At 32.5% G+C, this 24,601-nt stretch overlaps 1 protein-coding gene across 1 annotated transcript in view; it reads right to left on the bottom strand.

Moving 5' to 3' along the window:
* Sema1a (semaphorin 1a) overlaps positions 1–24,601 on the bottom strand; it is a 500,910-nt gene that overhangs the window by 29,554 nt on the left and 446,755 nt on the right. Inside the window, exons 8-10 of the mRNA XM_081745959.1 lie at positions 17,379–17,520; positions 6,804–7,009; positions 3,366–3,511 (exon numbers count right to left, since the gene is read on the bottom strand). Coding sequence (XP_081602085.1) covers positions 3,366–3,511; positions 6,804–7,009; positions 17,379–17,520 — 494 coding nt within the window. The remainder of the gene's footprint in view (positions 1–3,365; positions 3,512–6,803; positions 7,010–17,378; positions 17,521–24,601) is intronic.

Here is a 24,601-nt window from a genome sequence, read left to right as displayed (position 1 = left end):
TATCGCCATTTGTATTTTCTTGCAAATTAATAAATATTGACAAATACATTATCTTTTATCGAAGTTAAAATGTGCGGATTTATTACGTGGGTATAAAAAATTCACATAAAAATGTCCCTCTGCGCGGGAATCGAATTCGCGACCTCTGATTCTGCAGGCCAGTACGCTAACCGTATGGCCACAGAATACGAATCTGAGAGGTTACATTTTCATAATGTTTTACCGCCCCCTTTTTTGTGTGTCGATTCAAGTGTCAACCGTGAAGGCACTGTTCACAATTTTGGGTCAAATCACTGTCACTTTTTCTGGATAATTCAAATGTGCAACAAAAAATGAGGGTTTCCATTTAAAATTTTAAAGTTACCCCCGTATCCCCAAAGAGGGTGGGGATAAGGGGTTGCGTTCGGTATCACTGGATAGCTTTTTCAATAGTATTTAACACGTGTTATTTTTGTTTTGCTGATCCGTATATTTCGCGAGATATTGAACCGTTTCGGAATTTTTTCCGCACCCTATATATATATATATATATATATATATATATATATAGATATAGATATAGATAGATAGATAGATAGATACACCTTAATACTGAATACGATTTTCACATCAAATGATGACAATATAAACACATATACAAAATGTAGACAACATAAATATAATATAATCAACATAAATATAAACATAAATATAATATACAATAATATAGACAACTTAATATATCTTGCAAGCCATATAAACGGAACAAACTAATCCACATTGTACATAATTCTTTATCATCTTTAAATATGAATTTCTCGTTGCTATAAATAGGTACTTGTTCACACAACTATCTCATCAGAACTTATGATTTATTGTTACGTTTTCGGAGTGCGTGCAATAAATTATTATAATTATTATATATATCATACATACATATATATAATGTATGTATATGTAAATAATGTAAACAATTGCTCCAGAGAAGTTTCGATCATCTTACTATTATTATTATTATTATTATTATTATTATTATTATTATTATTATTACAATTGGACCAGGATAACTCGAATTTTTTCACGTTCCCTCGAACTCTCGATAACAATGTTAAAATAACCTCTGAAGTCGAATGTTTAAAAATTACAAACTCTATAAGTCGAATTTTCTGGGTTTCATAATCATATTTAAAAACCTCAGCAACTCGAACTTTCGTATTTGCGAACCTCTAGAAGCCGAAGTTTACTTCTATAAGTCGAATTTCTCTTGATGTGACTCCAATAACTCAAAGCTATAGCTTTATGCTTTTGAGTAACTATCATTGTTGCTAAAGTGTAATGTAATTCTGTTTTACTCCTATCAAGACAAGAAAGCCCCCTCTACCTGTTTCTGGGTCAATAACTCTTCTTCTTTTTTCTGCAAATGAGTCCAAGTTTGTCTATTGTGCGCGTCGGTCATCATATCGATGAAAAGGAAGCTGAAAACTTCGGCAGTTGAGGAGAAGAGGAAAGTGATTAAGACAATTGACGAGGGTGTGAGGAAGAAAGTCGACATAGTTAAGGAATTCGGAATCCCGGCCAACACGTTGTCAACAATTTTGAAAATAGAGTGATGTATGAAGACGAGGACAATTTGTTACACAGAACCAAGAGAAGAAAGAGTGTAGAATTCGTGAACGCAGATGAATATGTCCTAAAATGACTAAAACAGCGCCGTGATAAAAATGTTTCAATATCGGGCCTATTCTGAAAGAAAAAGCCATTCAATTTGCCGAAACACTACGCCAAAAAGACTATCGTGGTGGCAATGGATAGTTATATTTTTAAAAAATGGAATGATAAATTAAATATGGTATGATATTATCTTCAAAAAAATTTGTAGAGAAAGTGTCTCTGTAGATGACAGTTTTTTCAATAAATGGAAAAATGAGCTTGGGAAGTTTACTGAATAGTAGCCCCCTGAAAATATTATCAATCCAGACGAAAATTGACTCCTTAAAAGTGTTTACCGAACTAAACATTAACTTTTAAATGCGATCCAAGTAGAGGTGGGAAAAATAGCAAAGAACAAATTACAGTGTTGCTTTGTACATACTATACTGTGACCGAAACTCAAATTGTTAGTGATAGGAAAATCCCTCGCTGAAACCAAGATACTTCTGAAAATCGTAACTTTTCCGACTGGCTATGAGGTAAATAAGAAAACATAGATGACTTTCACTGTGTATAGTTCGTGGCTTAAAATCTTGACAAGGACATGAAGAACAAAAAAAGATTTTTATTTTTTTATTTTTTATTTTTGAGGGATATGGATCGCAGCACATTAACATTCATAAATCTTTTCGATGTTATGTGAATGGTCTCAAAAACGTGCAAATGTGTATCTGAAACCACAATCACAAACTGCTTTAAGAAGACCAGTTTCAAAGTCATACAGAAGGAAACCGAGAAACAGAATCCAGAGCCATCGATTCCAGACAACAATGAAACCCCGAAAGTATGGACTGAAGCAATGCAGTCCTTCAATATCAAGCAGCTCGAATTTAAGAATTTTGTTGCTGTTGACGACGATGTTGCTGTATGCGAACTATTAGATGCAGACATCATTGTTTCTGTGGTCGAGGGTTCCAATGCGAATTTGAATGATAAAGAGGAGGACACTAACCCTCTCAATCTGATCCAACAGTCAAAAACGCTCGTGTGGCAATTGATGTGCTTAAACGTTTGTGTGTGAAAAGGGACTTGTTCGAAAATATAGCTAAGAGCATAATCACACAACTTTGGATACCATAAATTTTTGAGGTAAACAATAAAAAATTGACCATTTTTTCCCTCTTCTTAATTAAGCTGTATTAATCAAGGTTCTACTGCACTGTGCTTAGTAAGGCTTAAGGTTTCTCTTAGATTTGTTAATTTTTTTATGTACGCAAAGACTTATTTCATGTAACTTATTGCTTTAATCTTCATAATTTAAAATTAACAGTGCACTCCGTACTTTTTAATGATATAAAAACAAGACATGTACAGTATTTTATTTTTTTCTAGTCATTTTAATTAATTTAAGGAACTTTCACAACTTCGAGTTATAGAGGCTGAACATATAAAACTTCGAGCTATAGAGGCTATCATTATAGTCGCTTTAAATGAGGAACGCGGAACTTCGGTATCCCGAATTTTTATCTATTCCCTTCAGCTTTGAATTATCGAGGTCCCACTGTATTGTTATTATTTCTTCTTTATTATTATTATTCTAGTGAGTATTGTTATTATTATTATTTCTTCTTTATTATTATTCTCTCAAGTAAAGCACTTTCTCATTACTCTGATACCTACTTTTAAGTCTTTATTTAATATTTTAACATTTAACTAGAAAAAAAAAATATACTTACTGGATACCACTACGTGTAACTATTGGTTCACCAAAAAAAGAAGGCACAGATTGATCCATGAGTGAATGAGTTTTAATAAAATTTAGAGTCAAATCTGGCAGCGTTCGCGAGTCGTTCACGCACTGTCCTGGTCGAGGATCAGGAACCTAAAACACAAATCAATATTATTTTAATAATACAAACGATTAAGAAATAATGAAAAATAGTGTATAGTAAGTAACGCTATAAATCAGTTAAGTTGAATTTCGAATAACATCTTCTAAAGTTAATAAAAATAACCTTTTATTTTATTTATATCAAAATGCAAAATTTCATATTCGTCTCTTAATAATATAAAAATGAACTTATACTATGCGAATTAGTAGGTTACGAAATTCGACCATAAGATTTGTTTTAAAGAAAACTGCGAATAAATTTCTGGAACTATTTGAACGTTTTCGTTACCTTCTTCTCATTTTCTCTTAACATCTGTTTAGTGTATAATACAAGCGATGTCAATTTGTCAATTTTATGCTTGTGTATCCTAATATTCTACTTAAGAATTTATTTAAAAAAAAATAGATTGTAAAGGGATATTCTTCTTCAACGTCTGTGTATAAGTTATTATTTTTTTCTCTAAAGCTTTTGTTACTGACTTCAAGACATATAAAAAAATTGTCACAATATTTTGGGAATAGATTCCTCATATCAAAATAAGAAAAAAGAAAATGGTAGTTATATTGGGTGCCGAAAACGTGAAAAAATGAACTTTAAAGGTCCATAGTTCCACTACTACAAGACCGATCATAGTCCGGTCAAGACATCACTGAGGAACTAGTAAGTGAACTATCCAAATATCCATCTTTCAGAACCTCCGATACTTACACAATCATTTTTAGAGAGGCTGTTTGGGAATACTTGATCACTCTCCATCTACCTCTGTAAAAATTTGTGTGCACGTTCTGGAGCGTTCTTAAACATGGATACTTGGATAGTTCACATACTAGTTCTTCAGTGAAGTCTTGACCCGACTACGATAGGTCTCATAATAGTGGAGCTATGAACTTTTAAAGTTCACTTATTTCACGTTCGGCACCCTATAACTCCAAAACTATCCACTTTTGAGCACAGGTTCATATGAACTTTTTTTCCTATTTTGATATGAGGAATCTGTTCTGAAAGTATTGTGACACGTTTCTGTAACACCCTGTATAGATATTAGTATAAATTCTGTACATATGTCATTATCGCTTACGTGTATAAGTAGCTTATTGCAAAGCAAGTTTTTAAAACTTACACAGCAGACTTTACAATCTCTTAAGCAGATATCTAATATTGTATTTTATTTTTCGGTTATGATGTGAAGTAATTCCTATTTGCTGGAGGAAAGACAGTACTAATGGTTACATGGGAAGTAGTAAATATAAAAAAACCGTTACCATGAAGATATTGATAACGACTGAAGAAATTCATCTATTTACAAATCCAATTAAAATAACAACTTTATTTTAGATGCTCTCAATATTAAAAAGCTTACGAAGTAAAAGTTCATATTTCGCTTGCTTACGTTGGACACGATCACGGGTTAACAAAAAAGATGAGTGTGGAAGATAAAATTTGTAAGTACAGCCAGATGCCCGTTTACTCTTTACACCAATCACTTTCTTGTCTTTTCATATACAACTAAATCTAGCGTAGGCAGGCAAAATATAAGCATTTTATTCATGACTTTTATAGTATTCCGACCACTTAAGTTAAGATTTTGACTTCCCAGGAGCTACAAGAAAAACAAGTTGTTTCCAAAATAATTATATTTTTTCGTATATACCCGTTTATTCTTCATACTTTTCCCTTTGTTGTCTTTTCACTTATGACGCAACCAGACAAAGTAACAGATTCCTGTTAGTGATCTTTTTAATATGGCTAACATTTACGGTAAAATTTTAATTTCACTGGAACTACAAGAAAAATCCAATGTGTTTTAGCTATATATTCTCACATATGTCAATGATGGGTCGTAAAGTGCAAAAGCTATGTATTTATGTTCCATTTAAGATCTAATTTGCTTTCGCACTTACAACTATAAAAGTATTTATGAAACTGAGAGCTAGCTGTACACTTACAAGCAAAAGAAATTGTGAGTCGAAATTATGAACTTTCTATGATCTAATTACGTATCTGCAAGTTCTTTAGCCATATGTTTATTGGAGTCTAGTTACATCTACCGTAAGTTTATAAATGAGTTTGGAAAAGCTGTACACAACAAAAAGTATAGTTGTTTTACTCTTTATGTATGTTGGTTGTGCACAAAATGTTACATATATACTTATTCTTTCTTCAAATTTTATCATTCACTTGTTTCCAAATATTTATACATCTAGATACATATACAAAATAAGAATGAAATAATACTATTGCACAAAAAGTAATCGAGTAATATTTCGTGAGATGATTATTTTCTATATGTTAAATGAAAGAAAAATAAACATGATCGAAAAACACATTCTTTCACATCTATAAGCTTCCGCAAGTTTTAAAAAAATAAGTTTCCAAAACGACCCAACAGTTCGAAAAATTATACAGGAACTGGTATACGTTCTATGTAAATATCCATATCCTGAACTATACTGTGCGTATACAGTGTACAATATTTAAGGAGATATCAGACGAATGTGATATAAGTACACAATTCATATTTTTAAACTACGAGCTTATTCTCATTTCTAACAAACAACTAACCTATTAGTGCCAACGCACATATTACAACGAAATGATTTCAAGAACAACTTTTCCTCTCATCACCGACCACCACAAATACAAAAATCGATAAATGCACAGAACTTTATATTTATTAGTCCATAACATTAAATAAAACGTAAATCATGATATATTGGCCAACAAACACTCCTACCACTTGAAAATAAAACATAAATCATGATTTATTTGCCAACAAACACTCCACCACTTGAAAGTGTCTAAGAAATATCACAAAAGATCAATAAACGAGACTGAAAACTTGAAGTTTATTAATTGTCAAACTAGAATTGCACTGTACCACAGATTGTAATATGTAGATTTTATCAATTTATAACCTGTGTTTAATTGTTATATTATCACGCCTACTATATTTCACGCTTTTAAAGTGCGTTGTGCACATACGATATTATTCGCAAACACTGATATAGATGCAACTTATTATAAATCCTGCACAATTTTTCAAACTGCTTGAACCAGGTCTTATGATATTGAATTAGGACACTTTGAAAACTCCTTTCTCGAGTTTTCAGCAACTTATAGTTTTAAAAAGAGATCTTTTTCGACCTATATTTATCAGGTATTTATTTATCTGACCTAAAGAATCAACTCCCGATATTTGATGGTGGTATTTTTCCATACACGTATTACTTTTTCCTATTCTTTCTTTCAATGTTAAAAATAATACTTGTATAAACAAATTACCTTTACACCTTGCACAGGTAGCCAATTAGAATTCAGAGATGCCTGTTCCTTAAAAGGACCGTCAAAAGTATTGGTTATATCTTCCAAAGAGAAGGCGCATACCGCTGATCCACTAATGCTGTTGGGAGGGGTAGTGAATACTGCGTATATCACCTGAGCCTTTTTACCACTTCCGTACATACCTTCTATTAGCTCAGTAGAAGATTCTATAAAACAAGAACAACATACGAAGTTAAAACAATAATAATTAATCAGTGAAAGCTTAGTTGTCATTAAAGACATATGCACTAAACATATCTGAATTTAACTTGACTCAATTGAAGTCTTAAGTAAAAAATAAATAAGACACATAAGCACCTTCAAATTAGAATTGCAGTGTATGAATTGACTGAAAAGCACAATTAAATCAAATATGATTAACATGCTAAATATCAACCTACCACCCAAGAACATTTTAAAATTTTAACACATTGTTCATAAGACACAATCTTTGTTGTTGATTACAGAGTACAAATAGTGAGTAAATTTAAGTGGTAAGTGAAATTTATTTCACCTTGTAAATCAAGAAGTTTTTAATGGACAGACTACCGCTATCAACAGCTTATCACTGTTTCGAAAAGGAGTGGGTAATCCAGATGAAGATACCAAAACTTTGAGATAATCAAACTAACAGAATATGAAAAGAAATGTGACTGAAAAACAATAATGAACGGGATAACATGAATTGAAAGTTGTTGAAGTCGAAATTGTTCTATACAAATTCATAAAAAAAAACTATAAATCTACATAAAACCTGGGAATTTAACTTGGCAATCTGTTGAAATTTCAAATTCGATATTGTTCGCCGTTACAAAACCTTCTTCACTTTTATGGTGGTCACTTGGAATGTAAGGAGCTAATAAAATTTAAAGTGCAACTTTTTAGTGTTAAAACCCCACGATTATGACCTTTAGGCTAAAGGAGACGGATAACTAATGAAAGTGAATGATTGTAAAACTAAATTTTTCGTGCTCTCGCACCGAGAATTGAACCCGGGACTATGTGCACCGAAAGCATTCGCGATGGACACTAAACCAGCAGCGACGACTAAGGGAGTCAATAGTTTATTTTAAAAACGTAAGATTAATACAATGTGAGGTAAGTTATATTTTTACATTGTGTTTCCAGTAATTCCACTAAAATGCAATAATAGTTAGCTGAAAAATTTGAAGAAAGAAAAAATGAGTTATCAACTAATTTAAGAACGATTTTGGTGCAGCTAGGAGCAAGATAAAATTACACTTGTGAAATGAAGAATATTATGATGAAAATGAGCTAAGATGAAACCAGTACGAAGAGAGATATTCATATCTGCTGATCTCGTTTCAAATCGCTACACTTATAGATTTTTAAACGAGACAGAAATAGGTCAATCCGGAGTGCAATATGAAAAGAAGTTCTTTTCAAAATCCATTTTTTTCTTTTTTCAATCGAAACAGTATTTCTAAAATAAATAACCTACATTAAGTTTCTAAAACTGAACGCTATTTTTCTGTTTCAACTCTACCAGTAGATGGTACAAAAGTAATATAAAATGCGAGTCAATCAATATTAGTCTTTAAGTTTTTTTTTAACGCTACTGATTAAATGTCATTTTTTATTTTAAAAAATATTGCTTGCTTTTTTTTATTTAGCTCTCATTTCAATTAGTTCTACTTCTTAACTTTTGCTACGCCAATTGTAGCCTCAGTTTTTTTTTCTAGTACTTTTCTTCAAACAGAACTATATGGGTTTATTCATGTTCTGACGAGTTTCACAGCAATTCATTGTTCATTCAGCTCATCACTGCTTTGCACTTCAGTTTTCGTTAAGCTAAATCTCTCGCTAATTCACGCAATATTCTCTTCAGAACTTTTTCTTTGTTCTCTGTTAAGTTCATAGTGTTCTGAAGTTCGTGTTAAGGTAAGGGCAAGAACTTGTTCAAGTTCATGTCACAACACGAAACTTACTTAAATCAATCAGAATCATAATTGCCACTATAAGATTTCCAGATAGTCACTTAAAAAAGAATATAGAAAGTATTTTACAATTACATTTACAAAAGAGAAATTTGTATATTATTTGTATATATATACTGTATGAACGTACTATGTGAATATCAGATTATATGAATTAATCCTTTGTCCATAATATATTAACATGTTGACACTTGATTTTATTTACGCTTTAGAATTGTCTGCGTAAAAGCTCTCAGCTTGTGTTTAAGTCTAAGGATGATGATCTTAGCATCCATAGTTCGAGAATAAGACTAAGTAATTACTTAAAGCATCATTCTGTCTGTGTCTCCATTTATAAGAGAAGAGAATCATACGAGAAGCCTGCATGACAGCAATCATACTCCTCTCCTCGTCTGCCCTTGGTAAAGCTACTGAATTACACATTCTATATATTGCTATTATTATTAATAATAATACATTATCATTTTGAAAAACATAATTCATTTACATTCATGCTGTGAGTTCAACCAACAAGCACTTATTTCAAGAATCAATAAAGTTGAAATGAATTAATGTTAAAAAAAAAAAAACCACTCGTATACAATATGCAATTTGATGTATTCTCTCTCACAATATTTTTTTTTATATTTCTATTGATATTCATATAATTTCGTAAATTTGTTTTATAATATTTACCAATTATGTTTATAAATAATACCACATTAATATTTTATATTAATGGTATTTATCTTATTAATGCCATACGCATTAGTTAAATGGATAAATAGTATATAGATATGTTTTTTATTATCGTTTATATTATTTGTTTGTCATCACAGATTTGAAAATATACAGATGTTATCAAATAATGACAACACCTGTAGTTTCCAACACGTAAGAATGTCAGATGCTAACACTAAGACTGCGCCCGGTGCCTGGCCGTTGTTAGTGGTGTGTTAGATGATCGTCTACAGCTGGAATACAACGGAAGTTATACGAATCCCATTTTTTGTTTTGTTTTGTTTTTACTTTTCCCACAGTGTTAATTTTTTAAAATATTGCAAAAAATGGAAGATCTCTCTGAGTTTTAAAGAGTCTCTCGCGCGGTTAGCTAGTGCAAAGGTATCTAAGATAACCATAGTTAGTGTACAATTCGTGGCATAGAAAATAATACAAAAAAGTTTAAGTGCAAATTACTAATAAACTCCTGCGCCGTGTGCTTCTGCATTCAGAAACACACGTCTCGATCGACTTACTAGTTCTGGTATTCAATTCAACTCTTCCTCCTCTTACTGTTCTCCTTGTCTAAAGCAGTCTATGTGACGTAATATACTCTTTCCATTCAGACGGAAAAAACAGAACCATGTTTACAAGCTTTATACCTCTAAAACTGTCTCTATCATTCGTTTGTTCTGAAATGCCTTTGTAGAGTCTGAATAAAAAAAAATGTCACAAAACGTTTCTATAGCTTCATAAACGCCTTTATTTGCATTCTCTCGCTTCTTCAAAGACTGAATATCACAGCAAGTTAGGAAGATGCTCCTTGTGGTAGAAACTGTCAATCACGGTAGCAGGTTTTGTGCTTTCCAAAGTCTGTAATACGAGCGCAGAGCTCTAAAAACTACAGGCAAAAATGAGTGTTATTCAATGATTAATTTCATTTTGTTCCTCAGTAATTGCAAGCAAATGTTCCAGGGGCTTCACTTGGGCAGAACAGGAGAATGTAATTACCCTCTTACTTGAGTGTGATATAAAAACTGAAACTCTTATGTCAGTGGAGAATCCCTTCTCCCCGAACAAAATTTTAAATGACGCTACTTTTAGCAACAAATCCATAGAGTTCTGATAGCACATTGCTAGAGCGCTTATATTTTGTTTCAAGAGTCGATGGTTTGATCTCAAGCCACTTGCATTCATAGCGGACGACATTGAGAGAGAGATAGATTCAAATATGGAGACAGAGGGGGATGATTTATATATACAGGTTTAGAACTGGAGAAAAAGTGATCGGACAGCATCCACATTATGACGAAATTTTTGATTTTGTTAAACAGAAGAAGGAAAGTTTCCGAACTGCAAGGATCACATCAGGCAGTTGTAGTATTAAGGTGGAGATGTATTTTTAGAACATCAGATGATTGCGAAGGGGAAGAAAGACCTTAAGACCTGCGGAATTAAGAATTTAAAACCATCTTCAGCTTCCGAGACGGGCTTCAAACCACGTAACTCTGATCTATCGAACCATGATTATATCCATTCAGTCACGGAGAACACTACGCAGTCATTCATATACTTTTCCTTTAGCAACATGAACTTCCTCTTGTTCACGAATACATTTTAGGCCATTAAAATTTGTTACTATTGTGTTAATTGAGTTATATTTGAAAGAATCGCCTGATAAAGTAGTGCCAAACATAAATCACCTTTTGCAAAGCTCTGGTGGAAAATGAAACAAATCGTCGTAAACATGTTAGACTTTTGAAAAGAGCAAGTTAAAAAAAAAAGCAATGGAAATGAGAATAAGAGTGTCACTTAGATAAGAACATATATCTTTAAAAAAACAGCGTGTTTACGTCATTATGTGTTAGATGAGTGGTTAGTGTGAGAAACTCCTACATGGATGGTCCTAAGTTCGAATCCCGAGATTTTTTTGTGGAAGGTCAATTTTGAATTAAAACTAGTCGCAGCTAGTTTAAGTCGAAATTATTTTCAAATATGAGATTTGTTATTACATGCTTTTCTTTAACTTGCGACATTTTAATTTTGATATTAAATTTTACAACCTTAATCTAATTCATTTTCTATCATGATGAAAGTTCAAATAATGTGTGAATAATCACTCATTTTCATACGCTTATGTTTTGGGATAAAGGTAAATAAAGAAAGATCTTGCAATCTTATAGTTGTTGATCGGAGATTCAATTTTATCACGTATGTTCTTTATTGATTGATGAAAATTGTGGTGAAAAGGAGTGACACTTTGTCATACTTGTTCATTTTCTCTTTAGACAGTTACACAAGAGAGATTACATTCCATTTAAAAAGTGACAGTATATATACACACATCATTAATACATAATAAAAATATCAAGAGAACGCTATACATACCCCTCAATATATCGACTTATATGTTTGTAATGTTTGTATATACGACATGATAAAATGTTAATCAATATTTTTCAGATTTCTTTTAAATAATATTGCTGATTAATGGAGGATATTAAGAAAATCAGAAATCACATCATATATGGAAAAATATAATCAAAAGTTTTTATCCAAACAAACAAACAAACAAAAAAAAAGGAACATAATATGGTTGCGTACCGTAATGAAGACATTTGTCAGATATTGTGTCCCACATTTAATTGTAGTGCATCTGCTGAGTATTAAAATTAAAATACCAGCACTTTTTGAGTTTTATTTATTATATCCACATAAGCAAACAAACAAACACGCACTGCATGACAAAGAAAAATCCCCGATAGATATTAAGTTTAACTTTCGAAATACTTCAACATTTTTGAATTTGCTGAAGACATCAATGACAAAGGGAAATAGACATTCAGGTGACCTTCAACTTTATTACAATAAAATCCAGTTTTTAGATCGATTCCACATTGCGACTTTTTAGAAATACATTATTACGAGTATGTGTATTAGTTGTATAATAATCATTCAATACAACTACAACTTGATTTGATCCACACTAAAATTTATTTAAATATGCTTTATACTTCACACGATAATGAATAAACTAGTACTTTAATTAGAAACAAATTGTTGACTTTGGGATTGTGTTGAGCAAGTGTCAGAATCCCAATGCATTGCTTTGCTCAGGGACAGTAACACTATTAAAGCGCCTATGACAGTGACAGCAAAGTGATTTTTCTAAACAAATAAATGACCTCGATTTTAGTTCAATGTGCTTCCAGTTCGCATATGCAAATACAGTAAGAAAATGGATAGATTTTCATTGTACTATGCATCTTTAAACGTTACCTATAGTACATTCTACCTAGGTATGATCTTCATCATTCGATCTGGAAAATGAAAATGTAGAAATATTAGTTATTCATCGAGACTGACTACGCCAGATGATAAGTATCTATCTCAATTTCTTGGTACAAATTATATTAATTTTAATGACGAACAGACTTTTCTAATCACCCAACTAATTCTGGGAAGGAAAATTAGTGATGAAACGCAAATTTTATCTTTCCAGCAAACACGTAAAAGAAGCAATAGCACTACTACTTCTACTACTACTACTAAAACATTAGCTAGATCAGAATTAAATCAATTTCCTCCTTGTTTTACTTTGACAGAAATGAGTCTCCTACCGTTTGGACTTCCAAAGATGAAGAAAGACCCTTTGTTAAAATTGAATGCTCTTTCAGGCAAAATATTTGATTACAGTGGAAAAAGAGCCAATTACAGCTTCTTTACAAAGTAAGTTATTAGTGGTAAAAACTTTTTCGTTTATTAAATTTTCATTGCTGCCACACCCGTCGATGTCCCTGAGTCTTTCATCACACAATTTAAAGTTTCAATTAATTTACGAGAGAACGCTGATTGTTTCTCTGCTTATATTACACTAATCATAATATCATGTTTCAGTCGAGCTTAGCAACAAATATATCTTCTTCAATAAATAACCTTAAATAAATGAAATATCTTTTTTTTGAGGGGGAGGAGGAAAAGAAGAGATAATTACTGGGTTGGAAGTTGACTTCAGAACAATTAACAAAAAACTCTTAGAAAGTTCTAGAGTTTTGCTTGCCAAACAACTGTATGTACATTTCAAGCCAAACATCTAGAAACACAATTTGCTGTCTGGAAGAACTTTCTAATTTTTGAGTTCCAATGCAGACTACAGAATTTGACTATACAACACAATCGTTATAACTGAAAGCAAGTACACTGTGAGTCAATCTACAGAAAACGTTTGAAAAGGTAAAATATTACGAAGTCGCACATATGATTTGCAACTTACTAAAATTAAACTTACTAACCGATGGAATAATCTAGGGTTTGAACAACAGGAAATTTTAACACTTTTAGTCCTAGGCCCGAGTAGGGTTCAAGTGTACCTTATTAATATGTATACATCTCTCAGACACCTCCCGCGGCTAGTGGTTGATTCTCTGTTTGTGGAGAACTTATTCAGATTCTCATCTAAAGGAAAACATTATTTGCTTGACATTTAGCAATAAAATTGTGAAGATCTTGTATGGTGCCGTTTTGTTATTTTACGGTATTTCACTGACGAACATAGATTAATGTTTTCTTTTTCCTATAGTGATACATGACAATATAGAAGGATGAAGAACAACAGCGAACATTGTAACAGTTTCATCCAATGATAATAATAACAAACAAGTTTTATTCATTTTCCACACTATGTTTATGTTGAAAAAAAGAAGAAGAGCATTAATTTAACATTATAGCAATTCCACCCAACAAAAGTTGTATTTATTTCAAAACAGAGTATTCAAAAAGCTATTTTCCGTCAAATTCGCATGTCTTATCATTTTTGACTATTTGATAAATGTGTTTTAAAAATACACTAAACAGACTTGAAACTTGAATTTGCATAGGTATATATGCCCACGAACGAAAGTCTTAAATAAATAATAATTCTATATCTGTTAAAGGAAAGAGAGAACAAACGATGTAGACTCACATATGTAAGAAGGTTTAATGACAATAATTATTTAATGGTGATAGGAGAAAAGAGTATTAAAAAAAGAAAAAATAAAAAAATAAATAAAACTGATCTCTACTAATCCTTCTTACTGTAAATTAAACGAACAAACCAAACCTGTATCGAGGAAAACATGATTTGATTCACTTCTAATAGGTACTAAATTTCAACTGAAATGAAAACTAAAATCAATTTACGTGGAAACAGAATCTCACACTGTAAGAGCCAACGATGTTATATATTGGATATTGTATACGCATCATTTGTTTAAAAATTATTGCACCAAGCAATGCTCAAAATCTAATCTTGAGACAGAAAAGTAAAGATAAAAGTATATCTCTTTAGCGGATAGTATAGCCAGATGTCTGGACATATACACACACATTTTTTCACAGAACTGTTGTCAATCGATCTGTCACAAGCACCACCATCAATACTTCAAGTAAGCGAATGTATGAGAGTTCAAGGAGATGACGCGCTATTGCTGAAAATCATGCGTAAACACTAACACTTTAAATCAGAACTATTAGGGACAGGACCAAGGAAGACAATCGAGCCATCAAAAACTATCCGTTATGTTAGAACACCAGACGTAGGAGGGAATACAATCCTTCAATTAAACCATCAGATCTATCAAATTCCATTCATCAGAGGGATCACCAGACTACCAGAAGGAAGGTCAGGATGGGCTAGTGTTGTGCATTTCAAGAAAATTCTTTGCCAAGTGGGGGCTCCTTCAGTGCAAGTAATTACCCATTCACCGAACCCAGGACCTAGTTGTTAGAGGAGACAGCTCCAGGCATTATATGAATGAAATTTAAGTATCATATCTGTATATATATATATATATATATATATATATATATATATATATATATATATATATTAAAAAAAGATGGGCCATATGAACGAATTATTTAACTGACGAACCTGATCCACATTCTTCGACTGTTACTTAGAAAACACTTATTTCATTCTCACAATCGATTTTCTCTGTCAAAAATTTGTACATTTCAAATATATATATATATATATATATATATATATATATATATATATATATATATATATATACAGGGTGGTAGGTAACTCCACCGACAAACTTTGGGAGGTGATTCCTTATATGAAATGAAAGAAAAAAGTTCTGATAAACATAGGTCGAAAAACGTCTTCTTTCAGAGTTATGGACCGCCAAAAATTCGAAAAATCATGTTTCGAAACGCCCTGCCTTAGAAACTATAGGACCTATCCCAAGCGGTTTAAGGAATTACACAGGAACTAGTATGCGATCTATCTAAATATCCATGTTTTAACATCCTCCGTTATCGGCGAAACGAACGCGCCATTAGTACTTAAAGGAGTATCCCTATACCTCAACTTCCTTTTTACAGTTCGTTTCGCCGAGAACGGACCATGGTAGAACATGGATATTTAGATAAAGTGCATACTAGTTCCTTTGTAATTCCTTAAACCACTTGGGATCGGTCCTGTAGTTTCTAAGGCAGAGCGTTTCGAAACGTGAATTTTCGAATTTTCGGCGGCTCATAGCTCTGAAAGGAGACGTTTTTCGTCCCATGTTTATTAGAACTTTTTTCTTTCATTTCATATAAGGAATCACCTCCCAAAGTTTGTCGGTGAACTTGCCTACCACCCTGTATATTTTTTAACTCTTTCATCTTGCTCAATTCTGGTTGTAAGCTGCGGCATTATAGGTTCTGACAATCTATGGGGTTGTGCCTGTTGTGCACGTTTATTATCCAAATCAAAATTGAAAAAGCGAGTCCCACATTACACGGTAGTAGGCGTCTTGATTACTCATAATCATCGCAAGACAAATGTCGATGCTGGTTGAAATTCCAGAATCTCTCGCTGGAATCTTCAAAACCTCAGTACCTATACAGTTTTTTTTTCCCACCAGATTACTGCCACAAGTAGATGGTGGTATGTATCTTTAATTTACTTATGCCCCTTTATTAACACAATCTCAACATAAATGTTAAAAACCTTGGACCCATTGACTTGGCTTCGGGGAAACTTATGATATTATGTTCCGTTAGACACACCGGACTGCCAAAAGGCAAACACCAAAAATACATTATTTGACACCGGTATGGCTTACACAACTAGTATCGATTCCGAAACCTCTTGTTATTAAAGTACTTTTAGGTTAAATATCATGCCTTTCAGCATATGTAAACACCAACATGACTTACTCTCTTGTTTCAATCTCGTACTAAAATACAGGGTTAGCGTCACTGTAGTATATATGACACTGATTCCGAGTTTAACTGGCTCGACTTAAATACTTCAACCTATACTCCAAGTTGGATGCACTTTCCTAACTTCTAAATCTCTTACTATACCTACATTCGCTTTACCTTACCCTTCCTTTTCTTTCTGACAAGGAAACAGTGGATTTGTTCAACCACGCTCTTTTGATATTGAAACCATACTTGCTGACATTTTTCACCGTGTTTTCATTGCATGAGCTTAACAACGGCTCTCAATTACCACAGATATTAATTGTGGATATACAGTCACTCTTTTTTATTTATTTATTTATTTTTTATCTAAGCATATCTTCAGCATCATTGAACAAACATTAATATTTATAATTTGCTCAGCAAATATCTACAAAACAAATTATGATTCTTAAGAGACAATTTAATAAAATTTTCAACGAGATTATATGCTTTTCTTTTTACATGTCACCTAACTCTCCTTGCTTTAAAGCTCAAGTAACTATTTAGAACATACAAGTAATTATAATCGATTTTGTATTTCATTTTCTATATATCAAACTTTTCTTCAATTTGTTAGAAGGACATGCGTTTATTTTAAAATATACTTTAATAAGTCTGCAAGTAGATATTTCAAATTCCGAGATAAACTTACGTATTTCATTAAAATAAAATGGAAATTCTCCTCCAATGGAACAATTTAGTCTTGATTTGAGAAAAGATGTCCATCTGTTTCGAAAACGATGTGGTCCTCCTTTGTCTTTCTTGCAAACTCTTGCCACTCTTGAGAACACAGCCTGAAAAAATAAGGAGTAATTCAGTTTACAGAGGAATAGAAATTTATTACATATATAAAAGCAAGAGGAATATTTAATTTATTATGGTAAATACAGGAGTCCAAAAAGTAAGTTCCATTGACCAATTAAAAAAAAAATGCAATGGAGAAAAACAACTTATTGTATATTTAAGTATAGGTCTTGGACTATATTTGAACATATTTGTTACCCCTGTTGAGATCCTTATCATCATGAGACACCACATTTTGTATCTCCATATTGAAGAACAATCCCGCCTAAAATGATAATCTAGTGATAACAGCTTGTTTAACCGCATTGTCATCCCCAAAGCTCTGGCCTTTGAGGAACGCTTGCAGGTCCCAGAAAAGATGAAAATTAGATGGGGTAAGATCTAGGCTATTCGGATAATGCGGAGATGTTTTCTAGGCGAAGTCCAAAGAGCTTCCCTAATTATGCTTCTTTAAACTGTCTCATCTACCTCCGTACTACTGAGACACTCATGATCTGTTTACCTATACTTTTCCAATTCGATGATGCATTACAGCTCCTGATATTTATACATTTCGAGTGTTCAAAAATTGTATAACTGAATTCACTTAACACGCAGCGAGTGTTCCCATTTTCTTGAACATTAACGCAACTCACTATAAAGCGTTTACACTTCTGTCTACTCTTAACATCGACACCTCTGCTTTGTAAATGAATCCAATTACTGTACTCGGTGAACATGAGTATTCTTGCGATAGCAGCACGCAGCGGCATAAATTGCAAACGAAACTTATTTTATAGGCATGGTTCATACAAAAGCCCGGCAAGTGTTTATAATCCTCCGTCATTTGCTTGGGAAGCACAACAAAAACTGTTACGGAATTATTACTTATTTATTCGATTACACAGAACCAACATAGAACGTCTACTAGAATAGTTCTATCATACTAAGAGCACCATTATGTATATAGTGAGTAGAATGCGAGGCGGTATATTACAACTTTTTGGATTTTCAAAAGGGGCAAATATATCAAATACTACCATGTGTTAAGCATATTGAAAGTAACAATATCCAAGGTGATGACGGCATACAAAACCCATGACAAGATATAGTCAGAGAAAAGGAATAGTGGTCGGAAACCACGGCTAAGTGATTGGAATCGCCGAATATTGAATGGGATTGCTGCAAAGAACCGTGGAACTAGTAACTCCAGAACTCAATCAGCATCTCGATCGACCTATTTCTACAATCACAACCCTAATATTTGAACAGCTTTGCCTTAATTAAAAAATATAATCTGACCAAAGCAAATCACTTTTAATAAACAGTTACAGTTTCAGCAATGTATTATTGATTTCATCAGACACATTATTAGTGATTTGCTTTGGTCTTATTTTATATTTTAATTGAATAACAATCCGAAATGAGCTACATAAACCTCAACATTTGCGCCCAGACTAGATCTACTATTTTGAAATCTTTGATCGCCGCCGCCAATGCAGTAGCGTGAAAAAGACGGTGACAAACAGAATATGGAGACCACCGACAATTGGAAAAGACCCAATGAATCATCTTTCTTCTCGTTTCCAAAAACACACCGGGTTTAAGTATGGTAGACACCCGAAAATACTCCAGACGGGCTTATGCGTGACATGTTCCGGACTACCTACTTCCTATCATAAAATATGGCGACGGCTCTGTTCTCGTGTAGCCAGCGATTTCACGGTATTCCGGTAGTCTTTATTACTACTTTCAAAATACAAATTACTGCCAGTGATTATGGCGTACGCAAGAGGGTTTTCGAGGTTTAATCCACTTTGAGTAAGGTATTATAGGAAAATAAACTTACTATATTAAGATACATATACAAAAGTCACGCTTATCCTGAAAAGACATGAGGTTGAGTGCATAACCCCCCTTGATGAAATTCTCCGTACGCCACTGCCAGTGATTATGCGAACGCTTTAGGTGACCAGATACATCATATGATACACATATTCGTTAATAACAATGCAATCTTCTAAAATGACGGGGTTTATAAAGCTGAAATAGAGTTGGATTAGCCTATACGATGTATGAACACCGCAAGGAATACAATTTATACTAAAGTAGTTGCTTAAAGGCAAAATTGGAAATAAATAAAGACACAAAATTCCTTCTAAATCTTTTCATCTGTTATATTAAAGAGAAGTAGATTTGTTAATATCATTATCAGACCAAAACATTATCGATCATAATCACTTTTGATATGATATGATGATTGATCAACACCTCCGGCAATTAACAGGTAGAGCCAATTTTCGCAAATCCAATCCCTCGGATAGGATAATCTTTTTTATTATCTTCTTTCTTTCTTTGAATACAAATCAAAGCCGCCATTTAAATACAAAAATTAATAAATAAAAATAAAATCTGGACAAAACCAATTTCATTTAAGTTATATGTAGGTCCCAAGCTAGAATAAGTAGCATTCAGATACAAATTCAATGTCTGAAACGGAAGACGGATTGTCAAGGAGGAAAGAGGCTACGAAATATTGACCTCTGCGGTGACACGCGAATGCATTTCCTAATCACACACAAAATAAAAAAAAAAAAAAAAAAAAAAAAAAAAAAAAAAAAAAAATACGTATAGTACTGAAGTCAAGAAAGACAAGTTTACTGCTTTAAATGTCAATATTGATTTCAGATTTTCACTAGACTGTAAACAAGATAAGTTTCGTTTGGTACTATTGTATTAAGAAAAAATAGAAGCAGTTGTAGTCTTCCTGTAGGTAAATGAAGACAACGAAAGTTGGTGATTAAAACGAAGTGTTAATATATTGATTCTGTGAGTGCATATAAAGATTTTAGGATCATCTATTGTAAAATGAGAATGGGAAAGATTGTAACCCAACATCCATTGCAGGATTCAGTATACTCGCAAAAGTAATTCCATAAACTGTAGTGGTTCGGGGAGAGAGTGCTTACCTGTAGACCATTAGCTCTGAATGGATATACCACAGAATTTTCGAACACTAAAGAAAATATAATTTAAGCCTATCTCACAAGATGTGTGTACAGTTTTGTTCAAACGATTCTAGTAACATAACTAAGCAAATGCTATCAAAGAAATGTGAATTTTCTGTGATTATTTAAATCTGTTTTTCAAGCCAAAATGCTAAATTCTGAATTACTCTAAGTGCAACTGACATTTAAGTGACAAATAGGCATTTAAAGAAATTTGGGGTCCGTTTTTATTAAGATATACAGGATGGACCATTTATCTTGACACGCCCTTATAACTTTTAACCTAACGAACAAGAAACGCTTAAATTTTGTATTGGCATAATCTTTAATACCACCAGGTTAACAGTGTTGCCAACCCAATATAAAGTTGCACTACATCAGGTTATTGCGTATTTCAAACCTACGTGTTAAACGGAAATTTACAAAATAAAATTTCTTATTCACTCTTGCAAACGGAGGATGTTACATTATCACAAACATCCAAACTTTGGTAACCTCTATAGCAATAGTGGTGACCTCTATAGCAGTAACAACGCAAGTGAAACGGATGGGGTAATGTACATCCAAAAAAATTAAGTGTTTCATGATATGGTGGATTTCAAATCAGTAGAAACAACGATACAAAGGATTGGAAATCAAGCTTTTTTCAAAAGTCTTTATTTTGAAAAACTGTTTAGATAAGTACATCACCCAATCACATAGATGGCTTTCTATAGACGTGAAGATCATAATGCCACTTATACCAACTTGATATCTCAAATTGTTTTTGAGATATGGCAAGTATCAGCAAAGTGTGCAGCACTGCTTAAGATTACGTAATTTCGAGAACTTATTGTAATTATACCTACCAAAAAGTCAAAAAATATTGTTAATCAAAGTATGAACACGTGTTTTTGAAAGCTCCCACAAACATGCTAGTTTAAATAATATATCAAATTTAATCTTTTTTCATATCTTCGGAATGATCTCAGATGCCAAATTGCACAAAACACCATTATAATTTTTATGTCTGTTGAAAATCATCGATATAATTGATGTGATACTTATCCAAACACTGTTTCGAAATAAAATTATTTGAAGAAAGATAATTTTCAATTCCTTGTAACTTTATATGATGACCGAGTATTCGACAGTAAGGTGCTCTGGATGTACGATACTCCACACATGTCACTTTAGTAATTACTGTTGTAGAACCCTCCAATTTTTTGTTGTTTTTCGATGTTTATGATACTGCAACGTCCTTAGTTTGTAACACTGAATAGTATGTGTGGAATTTTATGTTTTCGTTTAACATGTAGATTTGAAATACGTAATAACATGATGCACTGCTATTTGAAAAAATATATATATATATATATATATATATATATATATATATATATATATATATATATATATATATATATATATATATATATATATATATATATATATATATATATGTTGAATTGCCAACACTGTTAATCTGGTGGTATTGAAGAGTACCGATATTTGCTTACAAAATTTCAGTGTTTTGTATCTACTAGTTTACTAGTAACTAAGGCACAATGAGCTAAATGGTCCACTCTGTATAGTCTGGTAGAAGAGATCTTCCACATAGAAAGAACGAAGTGGAAAAAAATTAAAAGAAAATAGCCTTACAGTGAATAAGAAAAGCAAAGTATTTGTCTCATATTTTTAAATGAGTTCAAAAGAGTAATGGGTTCAGCGGATAAACTATAAAAGTACAGATCATGAAAATGCACTCCAAGATTTTTAACTTATGCATTTTCAAAAACAATGACAATAAAGTTTTTGGTAATGCAGATAGTAACATCTAAATTGCTGGACTACCTAAATCCATTATACTGATATTAATCGAAATAGGGTTTTATTTTGTTTGAAGAATTTATTATTTTCTGTGCAATCATTTTATTTTCATATAATTTCTATGTAATTTTTATTTATTGATGCTACTTAAAGATACTGAAATAACCATGAAACTTGATCAATTTAATTGAAGAATGCAATCTGGTTTGTGTAATTTGAAAATAAATCACGTTCTTTATATAAGTATTAATATATTTCGAAGTTGTGTGGGTGGAAAATCACCCAGAAGCTTGGTATCCTCTGGTTGGTGAGGCAAAGTATTCTATCTAGAGATGCAAAAAAGCCGGCTTTTTTGAATCGATGGTTTTTTTCACATAAAAAGCCGGCTTTTTTGGAAAAAAAACGAGAATTTTGGAAATTTTGGCTTTTTTCAACTTCATGATTTTTCTATCTAAATAGCTTTCTTATAGTATATTCTATAGTTAGATAAGAATTCCATGACCTGAATGTGATATTTCGCTCTGAAATTCACCATCAAGATGGATGGAGCACATGTTTTACGAATTAAAGCTAACATGAAGAATGTAGTATTTGAGGGTAATTTTAGAGGCTATTTAACTTTATTTTAACTTTTGAGTTATCGACATCTTTTTTCTTCTCTAGTTTGTCATCCGTGTTTCATTTCTAAGAGCTTTTAGTACTCTAGCTTCTAGCGCAAAAGTTAAACTTGCCCGTTTTTCTATTTATCCGTCAAAGCGTACGTTTTTCAATATATGTCAAACCGTACTTCCACATTTCTGTTATACTGTAGCTGTGAAGTGATTTAGCAATAATTTTCCGGACACAACCTTGAATACCAATTTATACAAATAATCAGTAGCGGATTTAGAAAAGTACTTTAGGAGGGTTTTTTCTGATTGTTTCGTTTCCTAAAAAGTCCTAATTTTTTTGGGAAGTGCTTGAAGTTTATGAGTACAGGCATAACTAATATTTCGTTTCGTTTATATGTTTAGCAATAATCTTCCGGATACAACTTTAAAAATCATTTTATACTGAGAATCAGTGGCGGATTTAGAAAAGTATTTTGGGAAGGGTTTCTTACTAATGTTTAGTTTTTTTAAACATTCGTAATTTTTATTTGACGGGAGCTTAAAGTTTATGAGTAAAGGCATAAATAATAGATATTTCGTTTGTTGCAGACATTCCGTAACTTTGGGGAACGGGCTTCAGTCCGAAAGACCGCCCCCCTAACCTTCGCAAAACCGCCACTGCTGGTAATTAGTAATAATAACGATTTAAAAACAATAAAAAAGGAAGTCGCCCAACTCACAGTACACGCACTATTTCTACATTCACAGATGGAATGAAGAAAAGCTTTGACAGAATGGTCGAATGCTGGTTGAATCCCGGACTTCCCGATAGAAGCGCAAAAGCTAATCACTCAGTCATGTTTGTAGTGCAGTTGTATTTAGCTTAACTTAAATATATTCCGTAGTCTTTTTTTTTGGGGGGGGGGGGAGTTCCGTAATGATATGTTGAATCCCTCTTGTTAAAAGTTCAGAAAACTTGAGGATTGGGTAAACTGTGATGGTGGTTCTATAAAACTTAACTGTAGAATTTCAAGAATATACAGAACCAAAAGCTCTAGATGTGCAGTCTTTAAGTGTATCATATAAATCTAAGTATTTCTCTTACGTTTTATTTCAAAAAGAGGGTATGGAATATTTTGAAGTAAAAATACTACATACTATTTTGCTAGTTATTTGTGTATTCTTTAAAAAGAAGTGTTTACTTTTAGGGTTGGCTGATTTACACCAACTTTTTTTTTAATAACTGGTTTAAACCACAAAAATAAAAAGAATGAAAAATGCGAATCGTGTGAACTTCATGGTAACGTTTCCAGATATCAAACTACCTGCAATAGTTTTATTTCCCTTTCACCTTTTAATCAAGGTGTCCCATGTTCAATTCTCGGTCGAACCACAATCCTTCTTTCATGCGTAACCCAAGTAGCGGTTCGGATGTCAGTTTAAGCGAAAGTCGTCTTCTTGATAACCTCGGTATTTCGTAAGGATGTTAAGCCTAAATATACGAAACAAACCAAATTGTATATTTCTACATGCCTAAATGCGTGTTGTTTTATAAAGAAGCCAATATTGCTTAAATATATTGATAGAAATTGGCAAAATGTATCGATTGCCTACGTAGCTTCCAACATTAGCTTGGATTGGACTTTCAATGATATCTACGTACCGGTACTAAATTTGTAATTTGA

Source organism: Thermobia domestica, chromosome 2 (assembly GCF_964235325.1).
Source record: "Thermobia domestica chromosome 2, izTheDome1.hap1.1, whole genome shotgun sequence".
NCBI lineage: Eukaryota > Metazoa > Arthropoda > Insecta > Zygentoma > Lepismatidae > Thermobia > Thermobia domestica.
Note: the sequence above shows the minus strand (reverse complement) of the source record. Positions and strands in the feature narration are given on the sequence as shown.